This window comes from Vipera ursinii (assembly GCF_947247035.1).
Source record: "Vipera ursinii genome assembly, chromosome: 4".
NCBI lineage: Eukaryota > Metazoa > Chordata > Lepidosauria > Squamata > Viperidae > Vipera > Vipera ursinii.
Window position 1 is genome coordinate 12881938 of NC_139514.1, and position 19581 is coordinate 12901518.

The 19581-nt window shown below is 39.7% G+C and overlaps 1 protein-coding gene across 1 annotated transcript in view; it reads right to left on the reverse strand.

The window, feature by feature from the left end:
- The window catches only part of SESN3 (sestrin 3), a 72876-nt gene extending 58452 nt beyond the window's left edge, over positions 1-14424 (reverse strand). The window contains exon 1 of the mRNA XM_083361951.1: positions 14160-14424. Within this exon, the coding sequence (XP_083218077.1) occupies positions 14160-14285 (126 nt within the window). The 5' untranslated portion in view covers positions 14286-14424. The remainder of the gene's footprint in view (positions 1-14159) is intronic.
- Between the last annotated feature and the right edge of the window lie 5157 nt (positions 14425-19581).

The window sequence follows — 19581 nt, forward strand, 5'->3', positions numbered from 1 at the left end:
TATTTGGAAGGAAAATATTTGGTCCAGTAGGCATGTGGATGGTTCATGGGTGATATTGGCTCTTGGGTAACGAACTTAAAATTGGAAAGCACCCAACAAACTCTTAGGCTAGACTAGAAAAAATAGTCAATGCAAATACTGAGGGAAATCAAAAACATATCAAGTAACGTTAAGGATGACTGAGCAATAGACAAAATGACTTAATCCTGTTTTGGAATATTTTTAATGGATCTTACCTTGAATTAATTCAAGTCTATCTTCATCAGACAAAATAGACCATTTTGTACAGATGTAATCCTTGACTTGCAACAGTTTGTTTAGTGACCGTTCAAAGTTACAACGGCACTGAAAAATGTGACTTATGACCTTTTTTCAGAGTTACGACCTTTGCAGCATCTCCATGATTATGCAATCAAAATTCAGTTGCTTGGCAACTGGTTCATATTTATGACTGCTGCTGTGTCCCAGGATCACGTGATCACCTTTTGTGACCTTCTCACAAGTCAATGGGGAAGCCAGATTCACATACAAACAGGTTACTAACTTATCAACTAAAGTGATTCACTTAACAACTGTGGCAGGAGAGGTCATAAAATGGGCCAAACCTCACTTAACAAATCTCTCCCTTAACAACATAAATTTTGGGCTCAATTGTGGTCATAAGTTCAGGACTACTTTTATATAAGGAAGCTTCAACTATACAACAGCAGTCAACCGTGTCTTCAGAATCAGAGGATGTATTATCAGGCCTAGGTCAGCTAGCAAAAATGAAGCTATTAAGGAGTGTGCCTAAATCTAGCATCTTTATGTACCTTTACAATTCTTGGCATTTCAACAAATCCTGATTATGTTAACATTGCCTAACTGTGTTGACATGGATACTCTTCTTTTGAATCTAATGAAGTGGATAACACGATAGCGACAGCAAAGGTTAATACAATAACAGTGGATATAGAATCATATAAAGGCTGCATAAAAGCTTGGCTTCATAATATGCAAGTTTAAAAAAATGCAAAGAAGAAAGTTAAAAATAATGTACGAAGGGACTGTCCAAGACAGAAGTGCAGTGATATTATTACTCTTTTAATATTTGTTTAATAGAAACAAGGTTGCACGTAGTTCATGACTTCAAATAATTAACACACATAGGCAGTGGTGGGATTCAGCCAGTTCGCACCACTTTGGCAGAACCGGTAGCTAATTTTTTGTTACCCAGGCCGAGAACGGACTTCCGGAAGCGACATCCACACAGAGAAAAGGTTGTTCACATATTTGAATCCCACCACTGCACAGAGGCAACAACACCGTTGCAGCTAACAACAGCAAGCTGCTCTTTTTAATATAACTACACAGGTTCCTCCGTGCTGCCACTTGTCTGCTTTTCACAAAACATTAAAAATCTCTTTTTTAATTTGTAGAAGAGGATTTGAACCACATAGATTAGAATAAAATCTGGCCAGCCTCATCTAGAGAGCTCCAATAAAATCTGTCATGCAGTGCCTCCTGGTGATCAGAGTAACTGAAGATTCCACAAAGGATATATTTTGCGTAAAAACAGAGAATTTCTCCTCAGCTCCAAGAGGGTATGGAGCTAGGAGGTGGGTATATCGTAACATCTGTGTCCCTGAGAGCCTAAGGGAAGGTGGTTTACACACACCATTTTGAGAAAATTTGCAGAAGGAAGCATGCCGCATTCTTCCTCCACATCACAATGGACGTTTTGCTTGCAGTGCTCAGAAATGTATGAAGTGAGGGATTATTGAAGAAAGAGGACTGAATAAAGCATAAAAACACACATATCTGTTTGCCTTTAGTATTTAAAAAAAAGGTTCGTTCTTTTGCAATTACTTAATAGCTCTCAGGGCTTGTCCTTCTTGGGGGCCTGGGCACGTGGTCAGCAAAAGACAAATTATGGGTTCTCCACTCGAAGATGGGGGTTTCCAAACTAATCTGATTCCAAACCTTTTAGCTGTGTTTTAGAGCTGCTTAGTGGTTAAGAAATAAGAGCACACCATTATGACTTGTTAAATGTCACTGAGAAGTTTTCAAGCCAGGTATGAATTCAATAAAAGGCAATCTTTCTGAACTGTATCACCTTTTGGGCATTCAGATATACATTATGTTGGACTAGGAGTGATCACAGCTACGTAATGCTGGCTACAAAATATGAAGACATGGGCAACAAACTTTAAAGGCTCATTTCTGTTAATAAAAAAAGGTGGAAATGATTTTTCAGCAGAGAAGCAACATGCTGAATCTCCTATCTTCTAAGGCTGATAAATTTAAATCAAGCGAATTTAAAACCATGATTAAAAATTAGTACTTTTTAAAAACAAAAACAAAACCCCTAATATAACTAATTCTGCATTGCTTGAAACTAACCTGACCAAAAATATTCACCATCTCTTTTCTAAACAATGGAGCCAATGTCACCACTAAAAATGTTTATGAGGACATATTATTTTTCATTTTTTAACAACCAAGTCTTGAATCTTTGTGACAATGTATACTGTATATACGTCTTATTTTAAAAGTATAGAATGTCTGTTAAATAATTCTACATAGAGATTCTTTACAACTACTTAACATGTAGGGTACATAATATAGAGAAAAGTTTTAAAAAGCACATATTGGGTAATCTACATGTTAGGCTGCACTGACTCATTTTAGAGACTACACAGCTAATGTGTTCATATTTATGTTTAGCATTAACTTAAGTTATTATTTAACAGAAAATTGGCATATGTTTGCACATGCGCTCATTAATTTCTATACACTGGTTTTCCATGGCAACTCCCTTCTCTCTGTTTTCCCAAAGTTTTATTTAATACTGAAAGCTAGAAAAATCTGGTGCTATATGTGGCAAATTTATGGGGAATTCCATTTCCCCTTGCCAGAGGGGAGTGAAACCAGCATATCCAAGCAAATATTATAAGCACATTGGGAGGATAAATAGTATGGTTATAAGAAGTCATATCAAGAGACTGGACAGCCATTTGTCTGGAACTGAACACGGTCTCCTGCTTGAGCAGGGGGTTGGACTAGAAGACCTCCAAGGTCCCTTCCAACTCTGTTATAGTGTATTTGTATACTCAAATCTATGTGGGATGAGAGGCACACTCCCAAAGATAAGATGCTGGTCGTCCAGGAGTACAAGTAGTCCTTGACTTACAACAGCTCGTTTAGTGACTGTCTGAAGTTACACTGGCACTGAAAAACGTGACTTTCACCATTTTTCACACAATCATTGCGGCATCCCCACGGTCACATGATCAAAATTCAGATGCTTGGCAACTGGCTTATATTTATGACAACTGCTGTGTCCCGGGCTCATGTGATCCCCTCTTGTGACTTTTTGACAAACGAGGTCAATGGGGAAGCCAGTTCCACTTAACAACCATGTTACTAGGTTAAGAGCTGCGCTGATTCACTTAACAACTGTGGAAAGAACGGTCGTAAAACGGAGCAAAATTCACCGAAACAAATGTCTCCCTCAGCAGCAGAAATTCTGGCCTCAATTTGTGGTCGTAGTCTTGAAGGCAAAAATGAAACACGCAGATGTTCTGATAGCTTGGAAAACAAGACTGAATTTAAATTTAATAGAGATACATGTAAATGTTTTCATGCTAGGGCGAGCCATCAAGGCACAAATATACAATGTAGGTAGGACAGGGGTGTCAAACTCAATTTCATTGAGGGCCACATCACCATTGCAGTTGCCCTTGGGGGGGCGTGGCCTGGGGGGCGTGGCCTACTGGGTGGGCGTGGCTAGAGTGCGTATGGCCTACTAGGTGGGCGTGGCCAGCTCTACATCATTCGCATCAAGGGTGCCTATGGGAGCCTGGGCAGGAGTGGGACAGATCTGGGGGTCTCTGGGCAGAAGGAGGGTCTCTGGGCCAGGGCCAAGGCAGTGGGGGCCGTTTCCTCACTGTTTCCAGGATGGCTTCAGGGGCCACATGAAACCACTTCGTGGGCCAGATTCGGCCCCCGGGCCTTGTGTTTGACATGTCTGATGTAGGATATCAAGGCATATCTGTAAAAAAGTGATCTTGGAGTTATAGAGGATCAGAAGCTGAATACCGAGTTTGGCTGTCAAATACAGAAACGCAGTTGCCAGCTGAACATAAGTTTCTAAATCAAGGGAACAAGGAGTTGCACTTTATTTTGCATTGGTTAGACCACACTTTAAGGATCCAAATATTCGGAGAAGAGCAATGGGAACATTCAAGGGTAAGGAAATGAAATGAAAACAAATGGAAGGAATAGGAAACGAATAACACTATTAAAAGTAGCAGTTAAATGCTATGAAAATCATCTTGACAATAACAGAGGTTCACCAGTAGAAGAATTTCTGAATTTCAAACTCCATTACAACCTGAGCCAGGATATTCATCTGACTTAGTGGGCTATATAATCTTTCTATTTTTATGATTCTATAAACACTGAGGGAATGAAGACTGGTGAAACACCTACCCACTGCATATAATGAGGGATTGCATCTATACCACTGATTACTTTTTTATTTATTGTTTTCTTATAATTCTGCTTTCATCTATATGCGGAATTAAACAAGGCTAATCTAATTTAATAGTTTTTTTTTTAAAATCATTCCAACAACTTTCACAAATAATTTTCTAGTTACAGCTGTCAAAATGTTTCGGCAGGAATGTAAAATGAAAACAAGCAGCAAATTAGTGGCAAATACTTAAACATTTAAGCTTCTTTTAGAGTTCTGTACTTAAAACACTCCTATAGCAAAATACATCATGACTCCTTCAAGTCAAATATGAAGTCTACAAAGTAAAATATTTGGCGGTGTTCTTAAAATCCCCATCAAAACCACAGCCTTCTCTTAACTGCTACTATTTAATCAGTTAAACAAGATGGAATTTCTTATCTTCCTTGATCAACCACTCAAAAGGCTTCTTGTAAAATAAAAGAATGCCAACATATCTCTTCCACCCTACCTACTTGATCTTTTCAAATTGCTTGGTTCTCGCCAATAACAATTTAATTGGTTCGACTGCATTGTGGCAAACTGGGGGTGGCATTCACTTGGTCAATACTTTTAAAAAGCCATCCATTTTCCAAAGAGTCTGAAGAGAACATGTCTAATTGCTTCAATAAAACTTCTTTTTGGAGAATTTTGCTAAAAAAAAATAATTCAGTGTCCTTCAAAGACTGTTGGGCTCTGGATTGTTGGGGGGGGGGATGAGAAAAGTGACAGAATAAGAATCACTAGCTCACACTGGTTTACCCTTTGCCTAGAATGGCAAGATTATAGTAAAAGAAGCTCAACTTTCCCCGGGGGGGGGGGTGACAGAGTTAGGGAAAACATCTATCTATCCTTGCTTTTTTTTCAGTCTGCCTTAGAAGGTAGAAATAGAAGTTGTTCAGATCACATTTAAGATACATACCCAACACTTCCCAATAAAAAATATAAAGTATGGAAGTGAGACATTAGTATCAGAAAATACATCTGTGTTCTAGTGAGATATACTAATTAGAGGCACAAGACTCTAATTCCATTTTGTATATGCACACTGTGCAAAAATTAGGTAATATATAAGCTACCCTGCTTCTGGAACTTAGTAGAATTATAGATGAACCTAGTATGAGAACCACAGAAATCAAATTGGCAATTCAGCATAGCTATGAATAATTTGTACCAGATTTATCTTATGCAACTGTTATCAATTACAAACACACAGTGGTGCTACAGTGCAAAAACTTTAGGGAAGACCAAAGTCCTACCCAAAAACAGTAGGTTTTGCTTACTGGAATTGAACTCATATGATGTCATTAAATCCTGAATCTAAAGTTACTACTGTACCTACATACTTCACTCTTCTATCTAGTCTGCAATCGTAGTGTCCAAATGGGAAACCAATGACTGCTAAAATTATACATGAAGTCATTCTAAATGTTAACATAACTAAATAGACATATGGTATTGATGATATACTAGTTAATATACAAATCCCATTGGCCAAAAAATATATTTAATACAGTTAATGTTGGGCAGGAGCCAAACATTACCTTATTAGAATGAGTGTCGCCTGATGTCTATACCAGTCTTCATAACCTATTTTATGAAGCAAATAAACCCATTCAATAATTAGATTCACAGTCCACTTTATCCTTAAAGCAAAACAGAGAGGTACCATCATTTTTTAAATGCTCACAGTAATCCTCTGTGGCAGGACAGTATTACTATTATTTTACATATAACCACCAAAGAAATGAGCAACTTTTTCAAGACAACTGGAAATGGTTGACAGGTAAGCCTACACTTGTAACTCACTAGTCATTCAGTATGAATCCCCATTTGTTCCTCTGATGGTCCACTTGTAAAAGCTAATGAAGTGTGGATGATACAGCTTCTGTTAAAGATAACAGTAGATACAGCCTCTGTTAAGATAACAGTAGCAGCAACAGCTGTATAGATAAAATGACCTCAACTTCTCATACGTTTCTCCATATCGTCCATATACTTTTTGGGGCAACAATACTGAGATAGTTTGCCATTGCCTTCACCCAGGATGATTTTATGACTTGGTACTTTGGTGGTCTTCTACTAAATACTAAACATGTTCAACTCTAGACAATTTTTAAGATCATCGAGAGTCAAGTATCTGCTCTGGCTAGGCTCTACTGCTGCTGCTTAAAGTACTGGAAACTGTGGGAAAAGCTAGATACTGACAGCCCCATAAATGTTTCCAGAATGAGAGAATATTAAACAAACATAACCACAAGTCTATGTCTACTAACACATTCATATTTCATTTACAACTATACTGTTTATTTGAAGATACTGAAACAAGTGAGGTGATTATGATCTTTCCAAACAAAACATCTCAAAAGATTTCATCATCGTTGCCTTATTAATTAGATCTTGGACTCTCTGTAAGTTATTGTCTCTTAACTGGTAAAACTTCTATGTACAAAATTATTTGTGTAAACCATTTGAGAATCCTGCTCCCTTAATACTGTAGAAGCAATCTAGCCCTAAAGAGATTTCATTCAGATGTGGTCCAAGTTAAGCAGATATCTTGCTAATATTTAAAACTGGATACTGCCAGTCCACTTTGTTCTTTTAAGCCTTGTAAAAAGCTTGATCCTCAGCCTTTTATTAGGTCATATTAAGATAGTTATTTGTGTCTAGCATTTAATATCTTGCCTTCAATTTTTTATTAGAGACCATATATAAGAAGGTTTAGCCTTGGCAAAATATTTATTTTTCCCATAGCAGTTCCTCCAAATTATGGCAGTTTTAGCTTTTCCCTTCTTAGAATATTTACCATTATAATTCCCAAATCTGGGAATAATGATTCTTTACATTTTTCTTGCTATTATCTTCCTTGTTAATGGAAGGCAGGAAAAAACAATACCAATAATATTTTAAAATCTCTTGTTTACTGTTTGCTTATTTTTAAAAAAAATATAATAAAGCTTTTAAAAAGAAGGCAAACAAGTGCTAACATGTAAAGTATGTAAGATATAGTTTAGCTGGAAGACCAAGTTCTATTGTTGTAGAGATTGATATTACCTCTAATTGATGCACGTCTTTTACCTATTCTATGTTTTAAAAGATTACCAGGATTGGTCTGGTAGCTTTTGGCTCTGATAAGCTATGGATGCAGTCCAGCTGCCCTTAAACTCAAAATAATGTTGGCAAGGATAGTATGATTTCTAAAGTTCCCTTTGTGATACAATGATAAAGGGAATAGCTATCTCAAAGCTGCAAAGTGAATGTAATTATAAACTTGACTAATGTTCAAGTATATTTATTATTATTTTTATTTATATACTGCCCTTTCCCAAAGGACTCAGGGCGGTTTACAGGGTAATTAAAACATTGATACAAAAATTTAAAACAATTAAAAAGAATTAAATTTAATCCCTGAAAAAATATAAAACCCCAATTAAAAACTCTCAGCCTGGGCCGGAGAGCTCAAAGAGCCAGGTCTTCAGGTCCCGGCGAAATGAACGAAGGTCGGGGGTGGTCCTGAGCTCCGTTGGCAGCTGGTTCCAGATGGCAGGCGCACCCACAGAGAAGGCCCTCCCCCTGGGTGTTACCCGCCGGCAATCTTTAACAGGCGGCACCCTGAAAAGGCTCTCCCTGTGGGAGCGCACTGGAGAATCTGGTCCTCTATATTATAACTCTTTATGTTTTATCAGTGGCCATATTGGCTGGCTGTAAATTTTTTTACTTTAGTATAGGTCAGACATGTCAAACACAAGGCCCAGGGGCCAGATCCGGCCCGCAAAGTGGTTTCATGTGGCCCGCAAAGCCATCCTAGAAACAGTGAGGGAACAGCTCCAACTGCCTTGGCCCTGGCCCAGAGACCCTCCTTCTGCCAGAGACCCTCAGATCTGTCCCACTCCTGCCCAGGCCCCCATAGGCACCCTTGATGTGAACGATGTAGAGCTGGCCATGCCCACCCAGTAGGCTATATGCACTCTAGCCACGCCCACCCAGTAGGCCACGCCCACCCTGGCCATACCCACCCGGCCCCTTGAGGGCAACCGCAATGCTGATGCGGCCCTCAATGAAATTGAGTTTGACACCCCTGGTATAGGTAGTCCTTGACATATGACCACAATTGAGCCCAACATTTCTGTTGCTAAGTGAGATATTTGTTAAGTGAGTTTGCCCCACTTTATGACCTTTCTTGCCACAGCTGTTAAGTGAATAACTGCAGTTGTTAAGTTAGTAACATAGCTGTTAAGTGAAACTGGCTTCCCCATTGATTTTGTGTTATAAATTCATAAAGGATGATCACATGACACTGCAACCGTCATTAACATGAAGCAATTGCCAAGTGTCTTAATTTTGATCACGACCATGAGGATACTGCAATGGTCATAACTATGAAAAACAGTCATAAATCACTTTTTTCAATGCCATTGTAACTTTGAATGAACACTAAATGAACTGTTGTAAGTTGCGGACTACCTATAACACCTGGAAGATCATAGATTTCTTCTCCCTGATCTAAGCAGTAGTCTAATTTTGGAAATTAAGCAGGTTGATCCTGGTTAGTATATGATCACCTGAAATTCCAGGAATATTGGCTAACCTGAAGAATTAAAAAAAATCTGGAACAAAACAATGACAAACCAATTCTAAAATGCTCCTGAGGAAAGTGTATGGGGAAGCCAGTAACACTTAACAACAGTGTTACTAACGTAACAACTGCAGTGATTCAATTAACAACTTTGGCAAGAAAGGTTGTTAAAATCAGGCAAAACTCGCTTAACAATTGTCTCACTTAGCAACAGAAATTTTGGGCTCAATTGATGTCGAAAGTTGTGAACTAACTGTATTTCCCACAATACACTGGTGTGGGGAAGTGTTGAAGAACATCTACACTGGAATAGGCAAATTGTGACACAAAGATATTTATGAACTACAACTCCCAGAAAGCGTCAGCCACTTTTGAAGATTGCAGGGATTTGTCATGCAGCAATAGTTCAGGTTTCCTACCCTTATCTGCAGATTGTTTTTTAAAATAAAATCTGAATCAGGGATTATCGGATTTGCAGGTCTATTCCATATTCTGTGCAGTGGAGCTTATCCAAGACAGAAGACCTCTAGTGAAGGGAGAAGTCAGCCAAGTTAGAAATTCAGCTGTACATTTCTGTGCTTGTCAAGTTCATGATATTTCTCACAAGTTGCAAAGGGGTGAGGGGGAAAGATCAAGTTGGATGTGTAATATGATCCAAGAGTTCATGAGTGTATGGAGAGCTAGAAGTAAATACATGTAGCAAACATAGACATTTGTTAGCACAGGATACAGTTTTTATGAGTCTAAGGCACTTACAGTACAGCTTTTTAAAAAATGTTTTATCCCTACCCCCATGCCTGCTTTCCAGAGCCAAACCCTTTGGGAGAACGGAAGAGAGAATTCTACAATTTCGCGGCTTGAAAAACAACTTTGATTGGCACTTGGCCTCACAGAGGAAGGAAAAAAGAAAAACAGCTTTGGGACAAAGAGCACAAATATTTGAGCTCATTGACTTACATGTTTCTTCATATTTACAAGAGAAATCATGATGCAAAGATATAATTAGAAAGAGGTTGCCAAAGCAAGACTTGAGGTTTTTTTTCCTCCCTCCCTCCCCTCTCCCTCTCCCTCTCTCTCTCACACACACACACAGAGCAGAACAAAGACAAACAAAACTTTTGCTGTAAGTTGATGCTTTTGCACAGCTCAGCAGTTTTAATTCATTTGCACTAGACAAATAAAAAACATCTCAGCTAATGCATTCAGTTAGCCACATGTACTAAGAGATCAGAATATTGCTAACCTGTAGATGGTCAGGATGTTAACATTGTTAAGAATGTGCTGTAAGAAATTTGGTTTTTCCAGTGGGTTGGGGCTGGGGCGGGTGAGCAAGGGGGGAGGGGGAGGGAAGCAGATATTAGCAGGGTTTGGTTTATTGTTTATAAGTTTTCAATGTCACTTACAGAGCTGGGAACAAGCATTACAGCCAAGTACTCCTCCTTCCCTCGTGTGCTCAATCACTGCTTAGCTTAGATTCTTACTTGTGTTAACAGACCCTGTAGAAGTTTAATTGGAGTGTTTCAGCTTCATGCCAGTTTACAAGCTAGCCAGGGTTCTTATCATTTTTTTTCCACCCTGCCTGTTTTCCAGAGAGAAGTGGAAGATAAGGTTAATTAGGAGAAAGGTGGTTGAAGAATCACCAGTGAATTTTTCATTGCTGAACAAAGATTTGAACCAAAGTTCCTCCTGTGTACAACTCATATTCCACTTACTGCAATAGCACCTATTGCCAACTAATGGAATACAGTGTGGATGCAGTTGCAAGGACTTTTACTGAGCTTCACCTGGTAAACAAATTAAACTGTATTTTATTTATCTGATTTTTGTCCCACCTTGTCAGAAGCTCAGGGCGGGCACAGTGTTCTCTTTTCCTCAGTATATATTCTATCACACAAAAAGGATGCAATCCAAATATGTCATTCTTTTGAAGAAATCTGCACATGGGTAGACACAATGATTCAAAGTTCCTTTCCTTGGCACCCACCTAGGGAAATGGCTTTACCAACAATTAAAAGCTGACATACTGAAAACAAAATGTCAACCTCCATCATGACTTTTTACTTATAAAATGCCTTTGTAATTGAAATGGGCCCCAGAAATTTTCTTGGATGTAAAATAAACATTGTGAAGTGATTTGATGCAGGTACACACCCTTGCTTGAAAAGAATAAATGTTGCATAAACTAGAAGCCATATAGATGGTACTTCTATGAAGTGGTAGCAAGGTGTTTGTTAAATCAGGGATTTACACAACGTATTTTATGAACAGAAAACTCTACTCACAAGCAGTTACTTTGGAAGAATGCCTGCCATATTCTTGAAATTCCAGTTGTAATCACCATCCCCCCAAATTTGAAGCCTTCTGTGCTTAGACTTGATTTTGTTTACCAAGGTTTATTGAACTGGGTTAATTCACACAACATACTGACAATCATGATTTCCCCAAGGCATTAGGGACTTGGATGATACAACCATGCTAAGTGAAAAACCAATCACATTGTGGCTTTGCTCACATTTAGAACCAGATTGTTTAAAAATGCAAATTAAATAAGTTGTTAGGTGCCATCTACGTGGACAATAGCAGGCATGTCTTTTGACTCATTTCCTTTGGAAAAAAGTGGAAAATGTCTCTCAAGATATTAACAATTTATAGTTTTTAACGTCTTCCATATATTTAAAATAATAGATCTATTTAAATTCAGGGCAACTTTTATTAATTGGATAAGACAAATCTACATATGTCTTAGATATGTATTTCTGTGATTACATAAAAACCCAAATATGGACAGTATGCATAGATTTCTCTTGTCCAATCAATTATAGTGTAGAAGTTTTTATTAAACTGATTACTGTATGTGCCATCAAGATAGTGTTGACTTTTTCCAATAGCATAGATTTTCTCCAGTAATTATAGTACATTTATTTGGACAGAGGAAATACTCACCTGTACTGCTATTAATACAATAAGCATATTTATATATCAACTAAGCCACAGTCTGCTAAACTATAGTTTACTGAACAAACAACTGGATTCATATACTATATGATGTAATGCCCGGTTTAGACAACAAGATAGAGTATAATATGGTTTGCATCATTGTGGTCCAGTACAATGCATATACCCAGCCAATGATATGCAGGGAGCAAGGAATGTTCCCCTAATTATATACTTCAACACAATAAAGATCTCACAAAACATTGATGGAGCATAACCAGTCAGCTGCACAAACATATCCTTTTCCCCCAAGACTTGTGTTGAAAACAATATTTGGAAGACACATATCACTCAGCCTGATTGTACCCACTACCCAGCTATTCCTCACTTTTTCAATTTCATTCTTTCATCAGAAGGAATTTATTATTGTGATGGATAATACAGGAACAATCAATACTGAAGACTGTGTTAGTCCGTTAGGGTCCTTTGTTAAAAGTTCATCAGATGAAAAATCTTAATATTGTCCAAAAGCATTTTCATTAGCAATAACTATATAATGAAGGCTGAGATGAGAAAAAATACAGTGAAATTTTCAGACATATACAATTATGCTAGGGAGAATTTGATATAGGAGACAATATCTACAGAGGTCAAAGCTTTGAAAGGGGGAATACACAATCCAAACAAATTTTCCAAGCTTGAATCTTCAGGGTCAATAGGGCAGAGTTGAAATATTAGGAAGAAAAGCAATAGTATCAAAAAACAATAGAAATGCAGCAATACAAACATTATTATTAAAATATGAACACATGCCAGTTTAGTCTCTCACTGAAATCAGTGGGATTTATGTGCTTATAATAATGAAATATAGATATGTATGGATAATTTTTAATACAGCCTTCCCCATCTTAACCCATATAAGGTGATTATAAAAACTGTGGTCCATCTGGAAGGCACCAGATTGGTGAAGATTGATTTTAAGATATAAAATGATTCACAGTATGATTTAAAAAACCTGATAATCATGAATCTGCTGTTTTGGCACTTGGATCTATGACACAACAAATACCATTTATCTTTTTGTGATGGAAGTACAGAAAACACTGCAGTGCTCAGAGTTATTTAGGCATTATCTATTTTTGTATTTTATTGCAGTATAAACATTACTAGAAAGGATTATTTGCATTACTTGTATTTTATTACTAGGGCAAGGATTACTAGCATTCACAAAGACTCAATTCCTGGATATCAAGTTATCACTTAGAGGTGATCAAAAGAATATCTCCTCCACTCAATTTCTGATTTTAATGAACATGATTATCTACTATATTTGATCCTGAATATCATGCACTGTTTTATTCAAAGCCATTTCTCTTATGCATTACCCCAAACTCTTTTCCTTTAAAGAAGTGAGGTCTTAATAAAAAAGCCCCTTGAACACATTTTGAGAAAAGGCAAAACCAGAAGCGCCACATACAGGAAAGGCACAATGGGAATGCAACATTACCAAACAGTACAGATATTCACACAACACGCAATCAGCACATAATTCAACACAAAATTATTAGGTGTTTTTATTACCTGTGTCTTATTTTATATCCCTCGAACCATGAGAAGAGATATAGGGAAACGTGAGTGTACATTTATTGCCATAAAAAAAATCAGATAAACCTAGCAAGCTAATACATACATGTCTATATATTTCTTGTATGTCTGGGTGTACATATATCTGAATGAAGCAGCAGAGAAGCAGTTGCAATAAATTTTATATATGCTCATGTGCATCTATTTATAGATTTTTTTGAGGAAATCATTGCAAAACCCTCCCAAGGAACAACCTCCCCTACCCAAACAATAACAACCCGCAGATTTTTATTTTTTTAAAGAGAAGATTTCTACCCAGCCCCCTCTCAAAGCCCTTCTGAGGAGGTGTGGCCGGAGCAAGCAGCCCAATAGCCTTCCCTCAGCCGGATTTCCCCTAACCCACCCCCACCCCCACCCCACCCCCGGGTGCCAAACTAGAACCCGTCATCCTCAGCCAGTGCCGCGGATGATGGATGCTGTCGTCCCGCGTTTCCGGAAGGGCGCCGAGAAAGGCAGCCGAACCCAGGCGGAGCAGCCCCTCGCCGTGTCGGGGAGAAAAGGCAGACCCACCTGCCTGAGGACTTTCCGGCAGTTGCTACAGACCCGGCGGCACTCGCTGCTGCGCCCGTGCCCGCTGCTGTGGCCGTCGCCGGGCACCGCCGGAGGGCACGACGTGGCGCCGCCGCTTCTGTTCATGGTGCAGCCGGCGAGCGGCGGGCAGAGGAGGGAAGCGGCGGCGGGCTCAGCGTCCGGCTGGCTTCGGAGCCCGGCGGCGGCGGCGGCGGCGACTGCAGCCCCAGCAGAAGCGCCTCGGGCCGCCGCCCCCCTCCCCCGCCCCTTCCAGCCCCGCTTGGCTTCTCCAGCCCAGGAACAGCCGCTTCCATTCCCCCTCGCGCACACCCCTCTGCCGCGGCCAATCGCCGCTCTCCGACCACGCCCCCTCTCTACCCGACCGGCCAGTAGAAACGCTGCAAGAGGGCAAACCAATCCAGGCGCTTCTCTCTCGTCCTCATCTCCGGGCAGTCTCCGAGTGAGGGGCGGGAACCCAGAGGGTAGAGGGGCGGGACGAAGAGGAGGCGGACGTCCAGCTGGAGGGTTGGAGGCTGGGCTTCCGCCCACCAATCAGAGGCGGTCAAGGAGACGGGGGGGGGGAAAGAGAGAGAGCGCACGAGGCGGTTACGCCCCCCTTTTGCAGCAGCTCCCGGGAAGGAGGAGGAGGGAAGGCGAAGCTTTGTTTACGAAACTGTCGAAATCCTAAAGCAAAACTGCGGGAACGGATCATCCTTAGTTTTGCTGCTTCCAGAAAAGGGGGCAGAAAATTGTTGAAGTCCAATCTCGGATTGTGTGTGTGTGTGTGTGTGTGTGTGTGTGTGTGTGTGTGTTAAATGCGCGATGCTTTGTTCCATTCTTCCGCAAATCGTCTAAACCAGGGGTAGGCAACCTTGGCTCTTTTATGACTCGCTGACTTCAACTCCCAGAATTCCCGAGCCAGCTATGCTGGCTCGGGAATTCTGGGAGTTGAAGTCCGCGAGTCATAAAAGAGCCAAGGTTGCCGACCCCTGGTCTAAACTATTCAGATTCCAACTCCGAATATTCCCAATCAATTCAGCTTTCTAGCTTTAGTTAAGGGGGGGAACTGAAGTCAGATGCAGCTAGAAGACACAAAGTTGTGAAAAGCTCCTCTCTCTCTCTCTCTCTCTCTCTCTCTCTCTCTCTCTCTCTCTCTCTCTCTCTCTCTCTCTCTCTCTCTCTCTCTCTCTCTCTCTCTCTCTTTGGCGCTTGCAAAACCCTATCCTTGGGTTGACAGTTTGCTAATCCGTAGCAGGCTTTAATAAAACAAAGGGAAGCTGCAAACCGTGATTTACAAACTAGAATGCAGTGCTCTAAACTAAAAAACAAACAAACAAACCCCAAACCATGTCATAGCCGAATAAAATGCGTGAATTACCTTGGGTTTGTCTCGCTGAGGCCAGCTAAATTGAGATTGCTATCTTGGTGGTAAGGCCCATTGAATGCAAGAACCCCCATGAAGAAGGTTCCACTTATAGGTAGATTGCGTGGATTTGCATGAGTTTCTTTTTATTATTTTTTGTTGTTCTTGTCGCCAGTTGTGTTGGACTTGCACTCCTGAAGGGCTGGACAAAAATGATCCCAAGAAAGAAATACAGTACGATGTTTGTTACAGAAGCACACATTCGAGTCTTTCAAGGAAGATTATTGAAAGATCTTAAAAAAAACAACAACCAACACCTGACTTTACTGAAGCCATTGAAATCCAGGAACAATGCCAGTGTGTAGGATGATTCTACAGTCTATCTACCTTTAAAATGCTCGAGCATGTTTGCTCAAATAAAAGGAGCGAACTCAAAGGTACTCATGGGGAAATTCCCGGTGTCTCTTGAGAAAAACAAAGAGGAACCCTGTAATGCTAAAGAGGAGGCAGACAATGACAGGGCTTTTCTGATCACAAAGACTGGGCTTAACTGAGTGTGTTTAACCCAATCACTGCCATTAGCAATGCTGGGTCAATGAATGCTGGAGGAAACCAGGAAGAACAATAAACAAAATCAAGAGATTGAGAATCCAGTTGCCATTGGAATAAAGCTGAGATTCACAAATGCTGTGCCCTGAGGGCCTAATTTAACCCAAAACATATTGGGGTACAGAAGAAAGAATTTACATGTCCTTGGCAGCACAGCCTGAGCATAAACCCAGTGTGGGTGCTTTGGATGACACATCAAAGAGCATTGGTATACTTGATGCAACTCTTGTATTAATATCGCAATGACATAAATCTCATTTTTGTTGAAAGCTTTTTCTTCTAGCAATTTATTATTTATTTATTTATTTTTGGGACTTATATGCCGCCCTATCTCCCGAAGGACTCAGGGCGGGTTACAACAATAAAAAACAAGAATACAAAAATTAAAAAAGAATTAAATAACAGCCCCAAAATAAATTAACTGCAGTTAAAAATTAAAACATATTTAAAAACCCATCATCAATCCAGGTCAGCCAGATGGAAGAAAAAAGTTTTGAGGTCGCGGCGAAAGGACCGGAGGTCCGGGGCCATCCGAAGCTCAAGGGGGAGTTGGTTCCAAAGGGCTGGTGCTCCCACAGAGAAGGCCCTCCCCCTGGGGGTCGCCAGCCGACATTGTCTGGCCAACGGCACCCTGAGGAGGCCCTCTCTGTGTGAGCACACTGGGCGATGGGAAGTCGTCCCCGGTAGCAGACGGTCCTGCAAGTATCCCGGGCCTAAGCCATGTAGGGCTTTAAAGGTAGGGCTTTAAAGGTAGGGCTTTAAAGTTAGGGCTTTAAAGGTAAGTACCAGCACCTTAAAGCAATGAAACAGTAGCAGCTGGCCTGGGTAATGCTTTACAGTCTGCTCAATGCTTTCTGGACTGTATCACTTCAGAATACAGGTGGGATCTTTACATGAGAATGCTGAACAATTCAGACTCTCCATCTGTTGCATGGCCATGGGACCATGCAAGAACTTGTAGATTCAGACAATTTTATGTACTCTGTGTCTCTTCAAGATCCTATCATCAACTGTGCAGTTGCAATGACTAATTAAAGTATAAAGTAAGATAAAATGAATATGCAGCTGGATAAACATCTGCTATGCTAAATTTCTTTTTATTTCTGGGATTCTTTCTGCATAGGTATTTTCCCCAAATGTTATGGGTCCTCCAAAGGCATAAATACTATTTGTAACTTTTGGGATGACTTGGGTTGGTTATATTTTCTACGAGTGGATTACAATTTACAGTTTGTTAACAGAGAATTTTGAAACTTTAATTTTGTTTTTTTTCAGTATTGTTTTTCTTCCTGTTAACTACTTTGTTACTAATCTAACATATAGAAGACCTATTTGCAAATAGATTTAGCCGCTTATTTATTTATTTTTTTGCAAGGGCTGGGAACTAATGTAGTAATGTATTAATCAGTCTTCAACCAGAGGCGATAATAAATGCATATGTGTTGTTCTTGTTTTTTGATGCACATGCATTGATCTGTGTTTTTTTGTCTTGCTGTTTCTTTTTTGTTTTCTGTGGAATGTTTTATTCAGAGTTTTGCATTTTAACCTTGTCTTGAGTAAAATAAAAGTATAGGTTAAAAAGGGCATAAATACAGTATCCTCTGTGATTATCGCTCAGTCAAGAACCACAATAATACCTATGATGGTAGTTGTAGTGAGTTTAAAGTCATGTCTGGTTGATATTTTATGTACTTTCACTAAGTCCTATTAAAGCACTGTAAGTGAAGTGGTTCTCATTTTCGGTCTGACAACCAGCTACATATTTGTACGATGTGTGCAGGATACAGAGTCAGAAAACAGCGTGTGGTTATTCACAGTTATGCAGCTGCATAGGTGAACATGAAAAGCAGCTTCAAAAAAAGAAGAAGAAAATAACCCATTATTTCCTGCTTGCAAATCCTTTCTCCCCTGCCTGAGATTAAATGAAAAGGACAGGAAATACTGCAAAAAAAGTTATATAATGGAAGTTGGCAATTTGCATCTCTCTAAATCCAGCTTTGTGTCCACTGCTATAGCTCTTTCCAAATGTAGCATTAAATATATCACAAAATTTCTTTTCTTGTATTTTCTTCCATTAAGTGTCTTATTCTGAGGCAGAAAATACATAAAAACTGTTTTATAAACCCATACAGGCTTGATATACAGCCTTGACTTACACCCACATCTGAGCCCAAATTGTAAGTTGCTAAGTAAGACATTGGTTAAGTGTGTTTTGCTCTATTTTATGATCTTTTTTGCCACAGTTGTTAAGTAAATCACTGCAATTATTAAATTAATAACATGGTTGTTAAGTGAATCTGGCCTCCTCATTCACTTTGTTTGTCAGAAGGTTGCAAAAGGTGATCACATGACCCCAGAACACTGCATAAAAAGGTGATCACATGCCATTGCAACCGTCATAAATATGAGTCAATATGATTGTGTGCCCATGAGGATGCTGTTGTAATGGTTGTAAGTATGAAAATGGTTCATAAGTCACTTTTTTCAATGCTGTTTTAATTCCGAATGGAATTACTAAATTACTAAACGAGCTGTTGTAAGCCGAGGACTACTTGTAGTTAAACACCCATGAAGAAATAAGCATTTTCCTCAAAGGTGCTGGTGATGACCTATAAAGCCCTAAATGGCATGGGTCCGGATTATCTGAGGGAGCACCTGCTGCCAGCATCAATTTCCCATCGTCCTGTGTGCTCCCACAGGGAGGGCCTCCTCAGGGTACCGCCGGTCAAGGATTGCCGACAGGCGATCCCCAGGGGGAGGGCGTTCTCTGTGGGTGCGCCTGCCCTATGGAATCAACTGCCAACGGAACTCCGGACTGCCCCCGACCTTCGTTCATTTCGCCGTGACCTAAAAACCTGGATCTTTGAGCTATCTGGTCTGGACTGAGGGGTTTTAATGTTTTTAAATTGTGATTTTAATTTTTTGCGGCTAGACTTAATTTTATTTTATTTTAATTTTATATTGTATTGTTTTTAAATTTTGCCTTGTAAACCGTCCTGAATCCTTCGGGAGTAGGGCGGTATATAAACCGAATAAATAAATAAATAAATAAATAACGAAATCCAGTTAAAAATAGAAAATTCCATTTCGTTGCCTATTCCTGTCACCTTTGCCTTTCAGGAAAGGCATTGGAGGTAATCCTTAATTACCCACATCTTTTTCTGTAACTTTACAATCACTCCCTTTGGCAAAAGTTAATATCCCACTAGAACAGAAAAAAAATTGATTTGTGGAATGTCGACAATCTAGTCCTATTGTAGAGTGAATTTGTGAAGACGCAGACAGTAACAAATAACATTAGGGAGCAGGTTAGAGAAGATAACCATGCACTGCACAAGTGAGCCTCATGTTACTTCTTTAGGAACAGCCATTGCCTTTGGCAAAAGAATAAAAGAATTAATAACCACAGCTACAGCCTAGCTTGCTTGCACATGTAGAAACAAGATAGAT